This window comes from Oncorhynchus mykiss, chromosome 19, assembly GCF_013265735.2.
Source record: "Oncorhynchus mykiss isolate Arlee chromosome 19, USDA_OmykA_1.1, whole genome shotgun sequence".
In the NCBI taxonomy this organism is placed as follows: domain Eukaryota; kingdom Metazoa; phylum Chordata; class Actinopteri; order Salmoniformes; family Salmonidae; genus Oncorhynchus; species Oncorhynchus mykiss.
Genome location: NC_048583.1, coordinates 22,104,611 through 22,126,232, shown reverse-complemented (window position 1 = coordinate 22,126,232; position 21,622 = coordinate 22,104,611). Strand labels below are relative to the sequence as shown.

Below are 21,622 nucleotides of genomic sequence, written 5' to 3'. Positions count from 1 at the left end.
CAGTATATCATCACCGGTGTCGAAAATCTGCTCCAGGAACCGCTCCTTTGAGGGCATCTTTTCCCTGGAGACGGAGGTGTTACTTGGCTTCCAGCGACGAATGCGGCTTTGGCCAAGCTTATGCGGCCCACCTCCCCCTTGGCTGGTGCTCCCGTGCCCCTCTGCCAAGAAATTAGGGCCCCAGCGCTGCACTCTCTCCTCAACGCTAGGTAGCATGTTACACTGACATAGCAGATTGACCTGCCATCTCCGCCGCGGCTATTCACAAAAGGCTGTAACGGATGGCGCACACAGGGTAACTCTCACTTTGGAATTGAAAGTGGTTGGTGTGCGCTCAACGTGATGGTTTGGGCTTGTAAAGCGGCGTCGGGGCTGGGGTGTCGGACTGTGATTTCTCTGGTCAGAGCATTGAAAAAGAAACGCACTCCAAAGCATAATGTACTGTCGAGGTAAAGGACTCGATGTAAACCTGGCACTGTAGTGGTTATGTAGTAGTGTATAAACGTACCTTTTTTGTTTCCTGTAGTCAAGTGATATGTACAAATGTTCTACTAAATGCATCAACTATTTCTGATGAAAGACTGAGGCTGGTTCTCAGACCCAGATTACTCCAGGACTAAAATGCATGCTCAAAGCCCTTTCCAGATACATTTGCCATTAAGGCCAGGACTAGGCACTGGGTCAGGGATACGGGCCATCAATGTCTGATTTTGTTTTTGGTCTTTGTCTAACATTTGCAGACAGTTGCATAAGTACAGTAACTATGTGTTGATGGTAGGTTTGTGTCTTGCAGGAAAGTCCAATGTCACAGCTAAAGAGGCAGTGTCCAGATGGACAGGTAAGTCAACTGAAAGACAAACCTGACTAACACACACACGAACAGGCCACCAGACTGTGTGGACATTACACTGGGTTGGGTGATTCAACATGGTGTAAGCAAAGGCCCCACACATTCACCATTACTGGCCATTTTCACACACACACACACACACACGTTTTCTTCCCCTGACCATTTATTTTGAGTCGTGTAGGAAAAGGCACATCCATTACAAAGTGGTATTTCTCTGGGAATCCCATTCTGTGATGACAAAGCTTTTTTTTTTTTGCCTTCACTGAAAACGCAGTACCTACTAACTAACTAACTGCAGCCCTAAGCACTCCGTGTGTGTTCACCCAGTGTGAAAGGCCGTAAATTAAAGGTGAGTTATCCACTGCAACACGATAATTGGTATGTAAATAATAACCCTGCTCCTCACTAAACTCCACCTAGTAGCCCCTAACTCCCTGTAGTCCCTCCACATGACCATAATCACCCTGAGGTCACTGGTCACCCCAGGTTACTGCCAGGGGTCACGTAGTGCACAGGGAGCCTGTGCAGGGTATGCTGGGAGTTTACACTTTCCCTCTCACTATCACACACAGCCTTGCATGCACGCACACACACCCCAGGGATCACACCACCACCCACTCTGTAAATAGTGTCATTGCATGACGTTAGCGAGTGAATGTTATCCGGCCTGGGTTTATTGTTAAGCCTGACAAGTCACTTAAAGGTGCAATTAGACCTATCCATTGATCCCATGGAGTGAATGTGCTCTGCTAACCTTCTCATAAAGGATCAACTTTTACTCACAACAAATCTCTATTTGGCAACATTGACGTCAGAATTGTTTAAATGTGACTTAAATTAATTTTTTGTTCTGTTTGATGAATAATGCGACGCATCGGAGTGAGAACACAACAATATGCGGTGATCCAATTGTTCTAATTTGACATGTGAGTCAAATTAATTTAATTTCAGTCAGTTTTGAACGAATGAGATCAGTAAGAAACATGAGTTGTTTAATAAAGTAGTTTTCTAATCATTGAATTTTTGTCTCCAGATAACGTCTTTGCCATCAAGTCGTGGGCCAAGAGGAAGTTTGGTTTCGATGATGGACGCATCGATAAAGCCTTCGGGATACCTGAAGACTTCGATTACATGGACTGACTGCATGATCTGTAATTTCTATTAATTGTTTTTGTTAATTGAGTGACAGCCATTGCACACATTGCAATGCAAGTCAGACATGTTACTTAAATCCACTCAGGCAAGCCCCTCAAAAAAAACAGCCTTGTGCTTTTCGTAGTTGACTTGGAGCAGCTGCCATTTTGACGCTCGCTCATGGCCCTCGCAGGTGCAAATGCTGCTTCTGTGGCACTTGAGAAGGCGCTGTGCTAACCTTTTGGCCACCTTTTTGCATGAAAATCAAGAGCCCAGAGTCGTTGACGGAAATTTGTTTTGTCCAGCACCCCCCCACCACACACAGAAAAAGAAGCGGCACATCGAACTCCCATCGATGTTAAAAATCTGATCTTACCTGATTTAAACGGATGGAAATTAAAACAGTCATTTCCATCAAAAACTCATGTTGTTTTTGCTCTCCCCATCTCTCTTTTTGTAGTTTACTTTGACAAAATAAGCATCTGCCACTGTGGCACCAGGACTGACTGGATTTTCCTTATCTCCTGTTTTAAATCAAAAGAGGGAGAGGGTCATTGTGGACATAACGTGCTTGGTGATTGACAATGCAGTGGAAAGCAAGGAGCACCGAAACACAAATAGGAGTGCCACTGAAATATCGTTGAGGAGGCTTTACAGTGGAGATATGTTTAGAATTCACCATTTAGAAGAGCCATAAATTATAATTCCCTGTAAATGTGCTTTATAGTTTTGTGGCTCTGTAGACTCGACAGGATTTCAGGTTTTGTTGTTGAAAACATGATGGATGATTTGTTTGAATGGAGAGGTGAATGAACAGTAACATTTCAAAGTCTTTGTGTTATATTTTCATAACTGTTGTCTTTCCACAGGCCTACATGTACCTTAATTGATTTAATATGCCTTGAATTTCCAAGCAACAGGGTGAATGCATCACCTTTAATTTTCTGTCAACTGGAATGTGGCAAAAACCTCTCAAACATAAAGGGCAGCACTTTTCTATTGTACTCCGGGATTTATTCCAACGTGGTAAGAGCAGAAGGGGTATTGTAGTTGTGATCGGTTCAGAATTATTTTTGTGCTTTTGCTGACTTGAAGTTTTGACTGTTTTTGTCAAACTGCACAAACAATGGGTAGAATTGCTGTGCTCATGGCGTTGACTCCAGATGCCATTATACTATTAGGGGTGAAATGTCAACCCATTTGTTCAAGATTAAAGTATCCACACAGATCCTACCCACCTCTTCACGTTGTTCAAACTGTACATGGATTGTCACTGCAATTATTTACTGCTGTAACCTTGTACATCTTCAAAATGTTCAATGTATTCCTAATTCCATGCTCCCATTACAGCAGATTCAGCATTATTGTACATAGGGAAAGGGGGCCATCTAGTCAGTTGTAAAACTGAATACATTCTTCTGAAAACTGTCTTCCGCATTTAACCAAATACCTCTGAATCAGCGGCGTGTAGGGGGTGGCTTTATTGACATCCATGTAATCAGTGCCTGGGGAGCAGTTGTTGTGGGAGGTTAATTGCCGTGCTCAGGGGCAGAACGGTAGATTGTTACCATGGCGGCTCTTGAGATTTGATCCAGCAACCTTTCGATTACCAGCCAGGCTCCTGCCGCCCAGTAGGACCTGCTGCTACAAATATACTAATACTTTAATGAACAAAAATATAAACGCAACATGTAAAGTGTTACTTACATGAGCTGAAATAAAAGATCCCAGAAATGTTCCATACACATAAAAAGCTTATTTCCCTCCAATTTTGTGCATACATTTGTTTACATCCCTCTGTGTACATTTCTCCTTTGATAAGATAATCCATCCACCTGACAGGTGTGGCATATCAAGAAGCTGATTAAACAGCATGATCATTGCAAAAGTACACCTTGTGCTGGGGACAATAAAATGGCACTCTAAAATGTGTAGTTTTGTCACACAACACAATGCCACAGATGTCTCGTGTTTTGAGGGAGCGTGCAATTGGCAATGCTGACTGCGAGAATGTCCACCAGAGCTGTTGCCAGTGAATTTAATGTTCATATCTCTACCATAAGCTGCCTCCAATGTCGCATTAGATAATTTGGCAGTACGTCCAACCGACCTCACAACCGCAGACCATGTGGAACCACGCCAGCCCAGGACCTCCACCCGGGGGATCGTCTGAGACCAGCCAACCGGACAACTGATGAAACAGGAGTATTTCTGTATGTAATAAAGCCCTTTTGTGGAGAAAAAATAATTTAGATTGGGTGGGCCTATGCGCGCCTACGCTCACCCATTGCTGCACACCTGCCCAAGTAATGTGAAATCCATAGATTAGGTGCCTTGTGACTATTTCAATTGACTGTTTCCTTAAATGAACTAACTCAGGAAAATTATTGCATGTTCCATTTACTTTTGTTCAGTATACTTTACCTGAACCCAGTGGGCAGATAATATTTCAAGCATAACATACCTAGTCTAAACATGTTAAGCCTAAACGTTTGAACAATGACACCCACCACGGAGAGTATGTGTGATATTTGTGTGTGAACCTGCTTAGCCTGTCCATTCTGATTCATGAGGTTGACCTGAATGTGCCAACTTTGAAGTCTGCACCAAAAAAAACTGTTCACCCTTGGAGCAGTTGTGTCCAACGTGTACTTAATTTAGATATAGGCTATTGACTCTAACACTGGCCTACAGCACATGGCCTGTTTCAATGTTGAACTTGAATACCAATGTCCTTTATAACTCTTGTTATAAAGCTAGTATTAGATAAAGTGCAAGAAATGTGAAAGGGTTCTCATGGCATAATTTGAGTTTGCAGGAACTTCAGATGTTCTAGCACTATGAATATGGTAGTTTGATTATTCTATATGGGAACCACATGATGGAATCTCCCTTAACCTTTGGAGTGATGACGTTATTGACGTTGTTCGTGATCCTTTGATTGGCACAATGTTTTTCAACCTCAGTAGTAGTTGGGTAGTATAGGCAATTTAAAAACATTGGGTCCACAAGCACATCATCAGAACCTAGATTTGCTTTGGGTTGACCGCATGACAGTTGTTTGCCAGCGCAGAGAAGGAAAAAAAACGAAATATTGTTTCCCACAAACTTTGTTCTCTGCAAGATTTACTTGCGCATAGGACTGGCCACGCGATATTCCCATGAGTTTTTATAATTTGTTGCGTTTAGTTCGTCATGTTCTGGTCAGCCTCATTGTGCCAAAATCAGCCAACGCAGGCAGGCAGATGAATGCAACCGCTTGGCTGTAGTCGGCGCATACTTTCCACACACACAGCGAGAAAGAGGTTGAGGAACAGAACAGAACAGAACAGGGTGGGAGGGTTTGCGAGACGGGAGAGAAAGAGAAAAGCCAAGCGTAGCACAAGGCAGGCTGCTAGATGAACAGGGCAGCATGGCGGGGGTACGGGAGTTCCAACAAGGCAGCCGCTGTCACAGAACAACGTGGATTAATATTATACTCGGAATACTACCGCTACTTTTGCCCTGCGTACAGCATGGAGGGGCTCAATTACAAGGTCTGGAGAAGTACATTTTTTCCCCCCTTCAATAATTAAACACCCATTGCGAAAATGTCGGCGAGAATTGCCCGTAACGTAACAGCTAACGTTACTGAGTTGACAGTGAAGACAAGTCGCTGTGCGAAAACGGGAACGCTATTGCAACCATCGTATTGTGGATTAAAAACGATAGTGTCGAATATGTTGGATGTATGCAGACTTGTAGCTAACGTTATTCACTTATAAGGGCTAAGACTTATTTTTAGTATATTTTTTAAACGTATATATCAGTGGCCAGTTTCCTGTGCTGGTTCATGCAAGCTATAACGTTGTTTCAGTGAAGTGTCGCGTTTACAGTAGCTAGCTAACTTCGCTACAATGGAACTTCGTTTAATTATTGTTAGCTAGCCGAATGCCATTGCTTTGACTTTGTGTTTTAAATGTTTCCATTTATTGATTATGTTATACATGTATAGCTCAGCTTTTATAAACGTTAAAGCTATGTGTTTACAAGCTAACCTAAAACCAAGCTAGCCAGTTAATAATAATACTAATAATTTGGCGGGTGCTTATTGGCCTATTTAACACATGTACAAGTGTGTATTAATACGAATGTGTGAATTGACAATGTGATTTCTTGCATATCCCAACTCTCCCTGAGACACCCTCGGGGAGTGGGATCACGGACAGTTGAATACACACCTTTGTCAGTCATGCATTTGCCCAAGTTTATGCTAAACGTTGACAAACAACCGTTTGCGCTGTCCACGCTCCACGGTAATACACTGGGGTAAAGCATTTTTATCTAGACAGTATTTCTTTAACCGCTATCTGATGTGTTTGACAGCGAGTTTCTTGTTCTTGTTTTTTCAAGCTTTTCGTTGTTTACCTATTTCCCCCTCTCTTCCTCCCACCAAGCCCTGAGTCAAATGTCCAGCGTGGTCGAGGTTTGGCAAGCTGAGGATGCTGACCCAGTAGTCCCAACTCAGGTAAATTCAGTACCCAATTTATTGAGCTGGCATAAACCTTAGTTGCAGATTACATAAAGACAGCCAGCCATTTACACTACAGTTCAAAAGTTTGGGGTCACTTAGAAATGTCCTTGTTTTTGAAAGAAATTCACATTTTTGTCCATTAAAATAACATCAAATGAATAAGAAATACAGTGTAGACATTGTTAATGTTGTAAATGACCATTGTTGCTGGAAACAGCTGATTTTTAATGGAATATCTGCATAGGTGTACAGAGGCCCATTATCAGCAACCATCACTCCTGTGCAAAACACCAGTCTCAACTTCAACGGTGAAGAGGTGACTCTGGAATGCTGGCCTTCTAGGCAGGGTTCCTCTGTCCAGTGTCTGTGTTCTTTTGCCCATCTTTATTTTTTATTGCTCAGTCTGAGATATTTATTTTTCTTTGCAACTCTGCCTAGAAGGCCAGCATCCCGGAGTCACCTCTTCACTGTTGACATTGAGACTGGTGTTTTGTGGGTACTATTTAATGAACCTGCCAGTTGAGGACTTGTTTGTTTCTCAAACTAGACACTAATGTACTTGTCCTCTTGCTCAGTTGTGCACCGGGGCCTCCCACTCTTCCTATTCTGGTTAGATTCAGTTTGCGCTGTTCTGTGAAGGGAGTAGTACTCAACGTTGTATGAGATCTTCAGTTTCTTGTCATGTTCTCACATGGAATAGCCTTCATTTCTCAGAACAAGAATAGACTGATGAATTTCCCCCCCAAAATGTTTTGTTTCTGGCCATTTTGAGCCTGTAATCAAACCCACAAATGCTGATGCTTCAGATACTCAACTAGTCTAAAGAAGGCCAGTTTTATTGCTTCTTTAATCAGGACAATTGTTTTCAGCTGTGCTAACATAATTGCAAAAGGGTTTTCTAATGATCAATTCGCCTTTTAAAATGATAAACTTGGATAAGCTAACACAACGTGCCATTGGAACACAGGAGTGATGGTTGCTGATAATTGGCCTCTGTACGCCTATGTAGATATTCCATTTTTTTTTTAAATCAGCCGTTTCCAGCTACAATAGTCACTTACTACATTCACAAAGTCTACACTTTATTTCTGATCAATGTAATGTTATTTAAATGGACAAAAAATGTGCTTTTCTTTAAAAAACAAGGACATTTCTTAGTGACAACAAACTTTTGAACGGTAGTGAACATTTCTTCACACAAAGCCCACCACCTGCATCATTATATCACCCTGTTTGGCTCCTGTTTGGACCTGCCTTGGAGCGCAATCATATCAAGGAGATTAGTTTGCTGCTGCTACATTGTATCACATGTGTGTATTCTCTAATTCGTCAAAATGTTCATTGTTGTTATATTTTGTGAAGTCAGCTAAACGTGTTTCTGTTTGAAACGTGAGGATTTATGGTTGAAGTGAGGAGTCCAAATGGAGGTGGGAAGAACTTGCCAAGGATACCTGGCATGTGGCCTGCCCTGTTACTTGTCTGAAGTGTGCAATAAGTGTGTCCATGAAATATCTACATTTCATACATATCTAACACATTTTATTTAGCGGAATAGAAGCCTGTGAAATGCTTGGTTAAGGGCGTGTCTGGCAAATATGATTTAATTTGAACTTCATCTCATACATATCTAGCATTACTATGCTACAGAGAAAATAACCTAGCTATTCAAATCAATGAAGTTGGCTAAATAGATGCAAATATGATTTAAATCGCCTGCATTACTGGCACTATGATGCAAGAGTTTCATGATGACACCTCACAAACTTCCCAAATTTCAAGTAATGAGTTGTGTCAGTGCTGCGATGTGCTTTGCATTTTGGCCAAGTCTGCATTGTATGTTGCGGCTGTTATGTTTGACTAGTAATGTAATCCAGGAACACACTACAGTTTTTGTTTTAATGATTGTCAGTGAAGCTACGACGGACTGTCACATTAATACCTGGAGACAACAGAGGCTTCTTTTAATTGAAACTAGGATAAAATATATTTGAAAAGCTTTCAAACACCTGGTCGTTTAGGTTGTGTACACCTCTTGACAGTTGGCGCAGAACTGAAACATTATGCTTTCAATTGTTTGATGGGAAGTAGAATTTGACTAGTTCCATTTTTATGTAGAAATTGTGTCCATTTCAGAGCCTCACCCTGGCATATAATATCACTTAAATTGTACTGTTTTTTTGGGGGGGGGTTGTATTCCCACCCAAAAAAGGTGTACTGGGCATCACAATTTACTTAGGTGTACATCTGCTCAGTGCAAAGGGGTTCATTCTGCCAGGGTTGCAAATTATTGGGACCTGTTGATAGCAAGTTAAAGTTACTGACCGAATGCTGAAATTGTTTACATTCCTCAGTATTTGTCAGGCTCAGGTAGGCAGGGCTGTGCTGTGAATGGACTAGCTGTGTCTCAGGTTCATGGGAAATGTTTGCAGTGATTTCTTACGTAATCTGCCTGCACTTGGCTGTGTTCACCTAAGCAAAACATTTCTTATTAAATAAGTCCAGGTAGTCCTTCCCTATTTCAGTTTGTTTTCTTCTGTTTGGTGCCTAATGTACACAGTCCAGGTTTAAGTTTGTTGTTGTTGTTGGGTGGAAGATGTTAGCAGCTCACTGAGGTGATTCGGTGCAAAGATATTACGGCTTGTTTTAGCCACGCCACAAAAGAACACTCCCTCTGCTAAGCATAACTGGTTGATCTTGGTGTCGACAATTACAATGGAATAGTCAAATAGATTTTTTTTATCAGGGTGGTTGTTCAACCAATTCTGTGCATTTTGAGGAGTGCAACTTGGTTCCAAAAAATAGATTTCACATAATTGTAACATTGTCAAATAAATGACTATAGTCAGTGCCTATTATGTGCCAAATAAAGTTACATGGTTGACTGTAACAGGGTTGATGATTTCATCTTAAATCAGCCAGAAATCCCCTTGTGATGGGGAATGGAAGCGTGTTGTATGCAACAGGGAGTGGCAATTGAATGCAAGCTTCAAACATTTTTAATTGTTAAAACAATTCCAGCCTCTATGGGTATCAGGGTTGACGTGTTATGCTCTATTCAGTTTTCAACCAGAAAATGGTTAAAAAGAGTAGAAACAGCTTAACTGTTAAATATTATACTTTTAATTATTTTTATTTTTTCCAATAAAAGACATTGACATTCATTATACTGTTGCATGGATGGCACATTTTAGAGGACAAAACTTAACTCACACACAAAATAAAACTTAGGTGCTGCACTCGAATCAAAAATAAATATTGAGTGGAGTGCAGCACAGAGTAGCAGCAGATTATCAACCCAGTTATGAAGTGGGACGAGACTATTTATCCAGTATCGGCTGACATATTTTGTGAAACATTGGACTTCTATTGGAGATATTGTATCGAATCTTTTCCATATGCATTACATTCCCTAAATCCCGTAATCACATTTCAAAGATAGGTGCAGTCTCCAATTTCCAAAATTGCAATATGAGCCTTTTGGCTAATAGAGCACAAAGAGAGACAGCCTTCCCTTCCTGGTTATTCCCATCAACTGGGCGATCAATGGGTCTGGGGCTATAACTCTATCAAAGGCTTTAGATAAGTAATAAAAAATGAGAGCCCAGTAAGCATGTACCTTAGGACATGTCCAAATTAAGTTGGTCAACGTCCCCTCATCCTGCTTGCACCTCTCACACAGTGGTGAGGTGTCCGGGAATATTGTATGCAGTTTCACATTTGAGTAACGTAACCTGTGTATCACCTTAAACGGTACAAGGTTGTCTGGCATTCACTGAACTGTGGTTTATATTCCTGAGAGCTTCTACCCAGTCCTCATCTGAGATTTCTGAACCAAGTTCCTGCTCCCAAGCCCTTTTAACAGTGTCTGTAGATACCTCTATGTGGGCCTGTAGCACATCATAAAGTCTAGAGACCGACCCTTTTGAATGAGGTTTGACAAAGATAAGGCTATCTAATGTAGGATTATTTGGCTTAATGCCATACTGTGGGATATGTGTCCTTAAGAAATTGTTGATTTAGAGGTATCTGGAAAAAAAATGTTGTTGGCATGTCAAACTTATTACACTGTAATTGTTGATGAAGCTAACTGACCATCAATGTATAATTGTTGTGAGCCCCTTCTTCCTCCACTGTGAAAACACACCAGGTCTACTCTGTGCCCGGTCACTATGTGGCATTTCTTATTTTTGAGCAAATTGTTGCTGTCATACCAAACTCAAAAGAAAAACATCCCTCCGTGCAGGAGCTTGTCATGCCACCTGTATTAAAAGTGATCATAAAACAGACCCCACACACCCCCTCCCATCCCATTACTGAGTGACTTGCCCAAACAAAGCACTCCTTGACTAACGCACAAACCGTTGTTCCGGCTTTATGTCTAGGCACCCTAACTAGTCATCTATAGATACTCTGCATATAAACTAATATTATATAACACTTAACTCTCACGTTAGGGGGTGAGTGGCGCTAAAACATGATAGGCTAAACAATGCTATATAAGCAATAACATCTCACCCATAATTATGGGTCCCAATTTCTGATCGAAAAGACAGGCAGGAAATTCAAACACATTCCTGGCCTGTATTTGGCCACTTAGCCGGTTGACACAGCAGTTCTGTATCCTCAGCCAGGGAGCATGCTTGACAAGAACAGGTCAGCCTCTTTTGGGTTGTTAAATGTACGTGTTGATCCCATCAAATGTCACCTTAGACCGGGCTGGGAAGAGGAATCCATATCGGATGTTGGCCACCCTCGACCCTGCATTTCTTGCGCAACTCATCATACTCTTTCCGTTGGTTCCTCACCTCCAAAGTAAGATCTGGGTAGAAACCTGGTAGTTGTAGTTAAGGGGGAACCTTTGACTAGCCAGCTTGAGGATGAGATCCCTGATCTGGGGACAGTTCAGCCGAATGAAGAATGGCCTTGGCGCGCCCTTGGCTGGTTTTGTTGGCAGTGATCTAGTCATTTTTGAATGTTGTGCACTGTTACTTTATGTCCTGTAGCCTGGCCTCGTGATTGACTGTCGTCTGCTTGATCTTATGCACCCTGCCCTTAGTTGCCTTCAGAGTTAAAGTCCAAGTCCAAATACGCTTTGAGATATCAGCCAACCTTGTGTCCACCTTCTTGCTTAGTAAGTTTATAGCAGCCAGTAGGTTGGAGTAGGTTCTTTGGAGAGCTCTTGGGAGCTAGCATCTTCAGCTAACACCTCATGGGTCGGCGATGTTGAAATTGGTTCGTTGTCTATCTCATCCAAATGATCTTGTTTAGCGCCCCCTTTTTTGGCGTCTTTTCGCTTTGTCATATTGCCAGGCAATGTTTGAAGTTATAGGTGGCGAGAGGCTAAGATAAGTATAGCACGCTCTCTCGCGCCCCCCGCTCAGTTTCTGTTTTTACTCATTGATTTGACTATTAATGTTTTTTTATTTTTTTAAGGAATAGTTCACCATATTAAAACGAGTTAATTTCACGTAAGAGGGTTGAGCTTAAAATGAGGGACAAATGTAAATTAATCATTAATCAAATTAAGTAAATAATAATCTTCAGAAAGGACCTTGTCAAAGCAACAAAATAACAAAGGCTTTACAATGATGGTAAAAACTTGCTGAAATGTTGGGGTTAAGTGGGTTAAACTCTTCTTAGAAGCCAGCGTGTATTTATTAAGGATCCCCATCTACTGCTGCCTAGGGGTCCAGCAATATTAAGGCAGTTATACAATTAAGTGATAATGCCAGAGATGCCGGTGTTTGGAGGATATATTGGCACGGGTGTTAGGCCCGTAACGGATGTATTCAGAACCCTTAACTTTTTCCAAATGTTGTTACGTTACAGCAGTATTCTAAAATAGATTAAGTTGTTTTCCCTCATCAATCTAAAAAATTGAAATATCTAATTTACATAAGTATTCAGACCCTTTTCAGTACTTTGTTGAAGTACACTACCATTCAAAAGTTTGGGGTCACTTAGAAATGTTTTTATTTTTAAGCCATTTTTTTTTGTCCATTTAAATAACATCAAATTGATCAGAAATACAGTGTAGACATTGGCAGAATTGCAAAGAAAAGGCCATATCGCAGACTGGCCAATAAAAAGAAAAGATGGGCAAAAGAACACACTGGACAGAGGAAGATTGGAAGAAAGTTTTATGGACAGACAAATTAAAGTTTTAGGTGTTCAGATCACAAGAAGAACATTGTTGAGATGCAGAAAAAATGAAAAGATGCTGGAGGAGTGCTTGATGCCATCTGTCAAGCATGGTGGAGGCAATGTAATGGTCTGGGGGTGTTTTGGTGGTGGTAAAGTGGGAGATTTGTACAAGGCAAAAGGGATCTTAAAGAAGGAAGGCTATCATTCCATTTTGCAACGCCATGCCATATCCTGTGGATGGCGCTTAATTGGGGCCAATTTCCTCCTACAACAGGACAATGACCCAAAGCACAGCTCCAAAGTATGCAAGAACAATTTAGGGAAGAAGCATTCCATTATTCTGTATATAATGGAGCGGCCAGCACAGTCACCTGATCTCAACCCTATTGCGCTGTTGTGGGAGCAGCTTGACCGTATGGTACGTAAGGAGTGCCCATCAAGCCAATACAACTTGTGGGCGGTGCTTCAGGAAGCATGGGGTGACATCTCTTCAGATTACCTCAAATTGACAACTAGAATGCCAAAGGTCTGCAAGGATGTAATTGCTGCAAATGGAGGATTCTTTGAAGGACGCAATTATTAACCTTGCCAACGTCTTGACTATATTTCCTATTCATTTTGCAACTCATTTCATGGAAAACAAGGACATTTCTAAGTGACCCCAAACTTTTGAATGGTAGTGTACATTTTGGCAGTGACCACAGCCTCAAGTCTTCTTGGGTATGACACTACAAGCTTGGCACACCTGTATTTGGGGAGTTTCTCCCATTCTTCTCTGCAGATCTTCTCAAGCTCTCAGGTTGGATGGGGAGCGTTACTGCACAGCTATTTTCAGGTCTCTCCAGAGACGTTCGATCGGGTTCAAATCCGGGCTCTGGCTGGGCCACTGAAGGACATTGAGACTTGTCCAGAAGCAACTCCTGCGTTGTCTTGGTTGTGTGCTTAGGGTCATTGTCCTGTTGGAAGGTGAACCTTCATCAGTCTGAGGTCCTGAGCGCTCTGGAGCAGGTTTTCACCAAGGATCTTTCTGTACTTTGCTCTGTTCAACTTTCCCTCTCCTGACTAGTCTCCCAGTCGCTGAAAAACATCCAAACAGCATGATGCTACCACCACCATGCTTCACCGTAGGGATGGTGCTAGGTTTCCCCTAGATGTGACGCTTGTCATTCAGGCGAAAGAGTTCAATGGTTTCATCAGACCAGAGAATCTTGTTTAGTCCTTTAGGTGCCTTTTAGCAAACTCAAAGTGGGCTGTCATTTGCCTTTTACTGAGGAGTTGCTTCCATCTGGCCACTCTACAATAAAGGCCTGATTGGTGGAGTGCTGCAGAGATGTTTGTCCTTCTGGAAGATTCTCCCATCTTTACAGAGGAACTCTGGAGCTCTGTCAGAGTGACTATCGGGTTCTTGGTCACCTCCCTGACCAAGGCCCTTTTCCCCCGATTGCTCAGTTTGGCCGGATGGTCAGCTCTAGGAAGAGCTGTTGTTCCAAACCTTTTCAATTTAAGAATGATGGATGGGGAAAAGTATTTAATCCATTTCAGAATAAGGCTAATGTAACAAAATGTGGAAAAAGTCAAGGGGTCTTAGTAGTTTCCAAATGCACTGTATATCCTCCAAACACCGGCTTCGAGGGCATTATCACCTTCATACAATGGATTACCAGCATATTCAAATAATGATTGACTTATTTTAATTAACATTATTTAGATTCATTTATGCATATTTCTTCTTTCCACGACATATAGTCCCGACACACAAATCTAGGGATGCTACACAACCTGGCTGGTTGTTCGTTCGATTGTTTCGGTTGCTAGAGACACGACCCCAGTCATTCGTTCTAAATGTTCCATTGCCGTACTGGCTGGCAACGTTCTTATCCCTTGCTTGCTAGCTGGCTAACTTAGTCACGTCAAACAATTCAGCCAGAATAACAACAGTAGCTGGATTTGCATTTGTTTAAAACCTCTTAGATGTAATGGTCCCATATTTGGGAGCCTATTATTCAGTTCAGTCTGGTATGAGAGCGGTAGCCCCTATCTGCAAAATCAGGGCGTCTGTGGAAAGCTGATTATCTTGGCTATTGATTGCTGCCTTCAAAATCTTTGACTTACTACCATATATGGGCATACTTATATGTAAGGGCAGGCCGAGCCAATTACATTATTTCAAGATGGCTGCTACCTACATTCTGGTTAGCGTTATGAAGCATAAATAAGGAATACGTTGAAACACACCGAAAGCCGGGACTCCACACATCATGAGGATACATTATTTGTCTGCCTGTGACCTACCGTTATTGATTACCAGCGCCGAGAGTCAAAATGTTTACAGCAAACATCTTACAAGGTAAGCTTTGATTTAGTCTGTGTTTTAGCTATAGTTACTTGGGGGCATCAAGTTAATCCTTAGGTTGGTAGGACCAAATCTAGCCTATTGCCAATGTTATCTGATTATGTATGACTTAATGGCAAAATCTAATATCCACAGAGTGACTATCTTTGCGCATCAAAAATATGTTGCCGCCTGCTTAGGTGCCGTAGGCATCCATTACATAGGGGATTGGCTACTATGGCACCTTGACAGTCTTGGAGCCAATGAGAAGCTCTCCAGGGATATGCAGTTGACCTGGGTTGGACAAAGCAAGGCGTAAAACCTTTTATGTGTAATGCGAAATATTGCTACCTGGCTCAAGAGATGAGACTCCCGAGCACGCTACATTACATTACAAACAGATTTCATTGCTTTATCATAAACAATGGCTTCTCAAAGGTGAAAAAACAACTAAATATCGAACAGGAACCTAAAAAGGCAGCTATGAATAAGTTTTCAGTTTCAATTTTTTTTATTGAACCTTTTATTTAACTAGGAAAATCAGTTAAAAACAGATTCTTATTGACAATGATTGCCTACACCGGCCAAACCCAGACAACGCTGGGCCAATTGTGCGTCGTCCTATGGGACTCCCAATCATGGTCGGTTGTGATACAGCCTGGATTCGAACCATGGTGTCTGTAGTGATGCCTTTAGCACTGAGCTGCACTGCCTTAGACTCCTATATAAATAACTATATAAATAATACAAATAACTTCACAGATCTTCATTGTAAAGGGTTTAAACACTATTTCCCATGCTTGGTCAATGAACCATAAACAATTAATGAACATGCACCTGTGGAACGGTCGTTAAGACACTAACAGCTTACAGACAGTAGGCAATTAAGGTCAGAGTTATGAAAAGTTAGGACACTAAAGAGGCCTTTCTACTGACTCTGAAAAACACCAAAATAAAGATGCCCAGGGTCCCTGCTCATCTGCATGAGCATGCTGCAAGGAGTCATGAGGACTGCAGATGTGGCCAGGGCAATAAATTGCAATGTCCGTGCTGTGAGACGCCTAAGACAGCGTTACAGGGAGACAGGACGGACAGCTTGTCATCCTCGCAGTGGCAGACCAAGTGTAACAACACCTGTGCAGGATCGGTACATCCGAACATCACACCTGCGGGACAGGTATAAGATGGCAACAACAACTGCCCGAGTTACACCAGGAACGCACAATCCCTCCATCAGTGCTCAGACTGTCCGCAATAGGCTGAGAGAGGCTGGACTGAGGGCTTGTAGGCCTGTTGTAAGGCAGGTCCTCACCAGACATCACTGGCAACAACGTCGCCTATGGTCACAAACCCACCGTTGCTGGACCAGACAGGACTGGGAAAAAAGTGCTCTTCACTGACAAGTCGTGGTTTTGTTTCACCAGAGGTGATGGTCGGATTCACGTTTATCGTGGCCTGTACTCTGGAGTGGGATCGATTTTGGAGGTGGGGGGTCCGTCATGGTCAGAGGCGGTCTGTCACAGCATCATCGGACTGAGCTTGTTGTCATTGCAGGCAATCTAAACTCTGTGTGTTCCAGGGAAGACATCCTCCTCCCTCATGTGGTAGCCTTTCTGCAGGCTCATCCTGACATGACCCTCCAGCATGACAATGCCACCAGCCATACTGCTTGTTCTGTGTGTGATTTCCTGCAAGACAGGAATGTCAGTGTTCTGCTATGGCCAGTAAAGAGCCCGGATCTCAATCCCATTGAGCATGTCTGGGACCTGTTGAATCGGAGGGTGAGGGCTAGGGCCATTCCTCCCCAGAAATGCCCTGGAACTTGCAGGTGCCTTGGTGGAAGAGTGTGGTAACATATCACAGCAAGAACTGGGAAATCTGGTGTATTCCATGAGGAGGAGAGATGGTGCTTAATGCAGCTGGTGGCCACACCAGATACTGTTACTTTTGATTTTGACCCCTTTGTTCAGGGACACATTATTCCATTTCTGTTAGTCACATGTTTGTGGAACCTGTTCATATCTCAGTTGTTGATTCTTGTTATGTTCATACAAATATTTAAACATGTTAAGTTTGCTGAAAATAAACTCAGGACGTTTCTTTTTTTTGCTGAGCTTAGAAGCTTTGAATAAAATACTGGAGTCGGACTCATCTGAGGAGCGATTTGGACAAAGAATTTAAACTTTAAACTTCTAGAAGGAATGGCTCCATTTAAGATCTGTAAGTAAATTATTTTCATTACTTTATATCGCTAATTTACTATATTTTGTTTTATAAGTTGTCTGCTTTTTGTGCTTTGGATTTAGTTTACATAGGCCTATGTAATTTAATTGTTATATAATTCCAAAGTAGTTATTGTCTTTCATATTAGTTTGTTTTCGTTCATCCTTGTATCTTTGGAGAGGCCACTGAACTCTCACCGCCATTGGTTGTGGTTCTCACCTCTGCCTCAAGTGTTACTGTTTGCATTGTGTGTGTGCTTCACACCTATGTGCATCACTCTACAGATAAGGTTTAGGCTTGGTGTTTTTACTTTACAGTAATGTCATTTTATACATTTTAGTCAACTGTAATTCTGTGTCTTATAACAATATCTTTATTTTATTCACCACAGAATGGAGGATGCAGATAATTTGGATGATGAAGTTTGGGAGCCACCCCTCCCCAGCAAGCACCCCGCCGGTCAAGGTATTCAATCCCCCCCACTGCTACGGCCATCACCCCATCTGATGGTTCTACAGCCACCACTCGACAGAGGCCCCACTCCTCTTCAACCACCCCCACTGCAGTTTCAATCACCACGCCTGATGGTTCTACATACACTTTTCATAGGCCTTTTGAAAAAGAAAATCGGGGCTTGTGGCACCATTCATCCTAACAGAATAATTTTCCCCAAAACCAAGGTAAACGACATGACAAAGACATCGGCGAGGGGGAACATACATTTGATCAGGACTAACAAGCTGCTTTTTGTGAAATGGAAGGACACTAGCTAAGTAACCATGCTCACCACACAGCATAAGGCATTCAATAATGACCATGTCTCAAGGAGGGTGAAAAATGCCAATGGGGCATGGGTGAGGAAGAATGTCCCCCTTTCTGTGAAGGACTACAATTCCAGCATGGGGGGTGTCGACCTATCTAATGCTCTGATAGGCTACGACCAGGTCCTCCACAAGACCAGGAAGTGGTCGAAGATGATTTTTTTCACTTTGTGGACATAGCTACAGTAAATGCTTTCATTCTCCGAAAGCAGGTGGCCAAAGCAAAAGGTCAAACCCCTCTCACCCAGTTCCGAGTGCAGCTGGTGTTGGAAATTGCAGAATTGGAGGCTTAAAGCAATCTCACAACCATCACAAGTCCCCCTACTTAAAGTGAGCGCCACTATCCAACACGCATGCCAAAAGACAAAAGAACTCCAAATGTTGCATAAAACACGGGGGGAGGTTGAAATGCCACATCTTCTGTCTGAAATGGCAGTTTTCCTTTTGTTTCCTGGCAGAAAGAAAGGGACTGCTTCAAAGACTATCATGACATGCACAAGCTACAGTGAAAGTGAAATCTAATCATCTACACCTGGGATGGAAAAGGAACACGAATGCCATTTTTGTAAATAGTTCAGCTTATTTTTATTTTTGCACCTCTTTTAGTGAAGGACACATGTGTATCCAAGTTTGTTTGAAAAGATATAAAAAAATAAAAAATAAAAATAAAAGTATATATTTTAATGTTTTTGTAAATAGTTCATTTGTATGTGGGACCAATACATTGGATATGCGTAGGCTAAACGTTGAAAAAACACTTGGATATCCCCTTATGTCCCCTGACACCACCACAATGTTTGAGAGAGGTTGGTGTTGTAGAAATTATTTTTTTTATAGTGAACAATAGGCACTTCCAGTGAGCAAAAACAGTGCAATTAACCACATTCGGACACTTTGGAGAGGTTGAAAGGACACTTTAATGTACCCTGGAGTCCCCATAACATCACCACACTGTTTGAGTGAAGTTGATATGGTAGAAATGGTTTTTATACTGAACAAATAGCATTTAGGGTTTGCAAATACGTAATAGCACTGGAATTATATAATTTAGACATATGCCACTTTGGAGAGGTTTAGGGACACATGACCAAAAGTCCCGTGACCACACCTGACACCACTTACTAAAACATCTGCCCATTTCTAGTTGTTAGGTCTATCAATCCCATTTTTTCTGATATTGTTCACATGTTGTGGAAGCCATCTGATGTGTTTCCAGCTCTGGGCATCAATAATTCACTTATTGCTTGTCAATGAAAGATGACTTTCAAAATACAAAAACAAAAAAAGGTTATTTTGTGTGCTTGTTCTTGTTTATTCTGAATTGACCTAACTCCTATCTCCTGATAATTTCTTTATAATCTCCCACGTTTTGGCATGTCAGAATCATGAAATTCCACATGAATAGCAGTTACTTTTGGGTATGTCTATTTAGGTGGAAATCTACATTTTTAATTTAACATTTCAAGAGGTTAAGCTGTTTTCTAGTGACATTTATTTGGATACATCGATAACAATGAGCTAATGAGGCGCGAATTCGGCTGGCATTGAAAATGTGTTCTCTCGAAAGGACACTGATGTTCAGAGGTGCAAGCCAACAACACAGCTAACACAATCACTTAAAAAATGATGCCAGCTAATTCATGATTTCAACTGGCTGAGAAACGCTGCCTGCCTGTCTCGTCCCGACACCTTCATTACTGGAGATCGAATGTGAATATTGAAAATTGAAAATGTCGGAGAGACAGACACCAAGGTTTATACGAGTCTCTGCTGTTACAAAACGAAATGTTACACGGAACCCAAACCGGCTGCGCGTGTGCGCCATCGTGCATACATTTATTTTGTCCCCCCACACCAAACGCGATCACGACACACAGGTTAAAATATCAAAACAAACTGAACCAATTACATTAATTTGGGGACAGGTCGAAAAGCATTAAACATGTATGGCAATTTAGCTAGCTAGCTTGCACTTGCTAGCTAATTTGTCCTATTTAGGTAGCTTGCTGTTGCTAGCTAATTTGTCCTGGGATATAAACATTGAGTTGTTATTTTACCTGAAATGCACAAGGTCCTCTACTCCAACAATGAATCCACACAAAACGGTCAACCATATCGTTTCTAGTCATCTCTCCTCCTTCCAGGCTTTTTCTTCTCTGGACATTATATTGCGATTGGCAACTTTCATAAATGAGGTGCATTACCGCCACTGACCTCGTTCATATTTCAGTCACCCACGTGGGTATAACCAATGGGGAAATGGCACGTGGGTACCTGCTTCTATAAACCAATGAGGAGATGGGAGAGGCAGGACTTGCAGCACGATCTGTGTCAGAAATGGAATTGACTTCTACTGTTGTCCTTGGTAATACAGACGCGAGCAAGCAGTGTGGGTCTAATAATTGAATAATATAGATTTATACATTTATTTTGCGTAGTCAGCCTGTTAGTCTAAATGAAATGTGAGATGTAGTAGAGATCAAGTTTATAAATTGCCTTGCTGGGCTGATGAGAGAGACGGTTGATTGCGCAATCAGATGGAATAGAGAAATTAGGCATTTTAACGTCATATATTTAGCCGGTGGTAACTTGTGGAATAGACACTGTCTGGAATGCGGTTTTAACCCATCAGCATTTAGGATTAGACCCACCTGTTGTAAAATGAAATATGTTTAATTGTACAACCGGTGTGTGTGTGTCCTCGGGCCACTACTCTACTACCACATATCTACAACACACAATCCATATGTACTTGTGTGTAGAGTGCATGTGTTAGTATGTGTATGCGGACTGCAAGGGGTGCACGGATTGCAAGTCTGATTTATTCAATTCTCCATGTCTATCGTAAAGGGAACTTCAATTGAATATAACAGGCTTAAATTCAACAATTTCTACTTAAAATGTCAGACGGGCACAAAATGCACATTTCATGGACCTATCTATTATCTGTTGTAAGATCTTCTCTTAATGGGAAGGAAATACTCCTGTTTCCCTGATAGCTTTTATGCCTAAATGCGCTGATGTCCAAACTGGTTTTACAATAGATAGGCCTAGACTAAGTCTTCCATTGGAATTGTTGTAACATCGCAGTTCAAGATGAGTCAACTAGGTCTGTCTCTTTGGCTGTGTTTAGATAAGCAGCCCAATTCAGATTTTTTTCTTCTCTCCACAAATTGGTATTTTGACGAATCAGCTCTGAAAAAGATCTGACTTAAAAAGATCTGATGTGATTGGTCAAAAGTCCAATTAGTGGAAAAAAACTCAGACTTGGGTTGACTGTTGTGAGCACAGCCCAAAAAAACAATCAATCACAATTTCCATGCTTTGTAAAATGTTTAAATTGAGTTTGATCTATGAGTGACTAGGCCTATATGCATACAATGTCATAGATAGATGAACCTACACTAAAGCACCCTGCCCTTCAACTATACTGAACAAAAATGCAACAATTTCAAAGATTTTACTAAGTTAAAGTTCATATAAGGAAATCAGTCACTTGAAATAAATTAATTAGGCCATAGTCTATGGATTTCACATGACTGGGAATACAGATATGCCTCTGTTGGTCACAGATACCTTAAAAAAAAAAAAATTGCCTCACAATG

At 41.6% G+C, this 21,622-nt stretch overlaps 2 protein-coding genes across 12 annotated transcripts in view; both read left to right on the top strand.

Moving 5' to 3' along the window:
- Positions 1–2,809, top strand: part of LOC110497506 (meiotic nuclear division protein 1 homolog) — a 32,399-nt gene extending 29,590 nt beyond the window's left edge. For 3 of the 5 annotated variants that reach the window (XM_021573642.2, XM_036954452.1, XM_036954451.1), the window contains exons 7-8: positions 794–838; positions 1,884–2,809. In XM_021573642.2, the coding sequence (XP_021429317.2) occupies positions 794–838; positions 1,884–1,990 (152 nt within the window). In that variant the 3' untranslated portion in view covers positions 1,991–2,809. Of the gene's footprint in view, positions 1–793; positions 1,777–1,883 lie in introns of all 5 variants that reach the window. The other 2 variants (XR_005037679.1, XM_036954453.1) reach the window with 2 other exon arrangements.
- A 2,412-nt stretch (positions 2,810–5,221) lies between these two features.
- LOC110497508 (transmembrane protein 131-like) overlaps positions 5,222–21,622 on the top strand; it is a 112,689-nt gene continuing 96,288 nt past the window's right edge. For 2 of the 7 annotated variants that reach the window (XM_036954445.1, XM_036954444.1), the window contains exons 1-2: positions 5,226–5,520; positions 6,421–6,491. In XM_036954445.1, the coding sequence (XP_036810340.1) occupies positions 5,397–5,520; positions 6,421–6,491 (195 nt within the window). In that variant the 5' untranslated portion in view covers positions 5,226–5,396. Of the gene's footprint in view, positions 5,521–5,558; positions 6,280–6,414; positions 6,492–21,622 lie in introns of those variants that run through there. The other 5 variants (XM_036954447.1, XM_036954446.1, XM_036954448.1 and 2 more) reach the window with 5 other exon arrangements.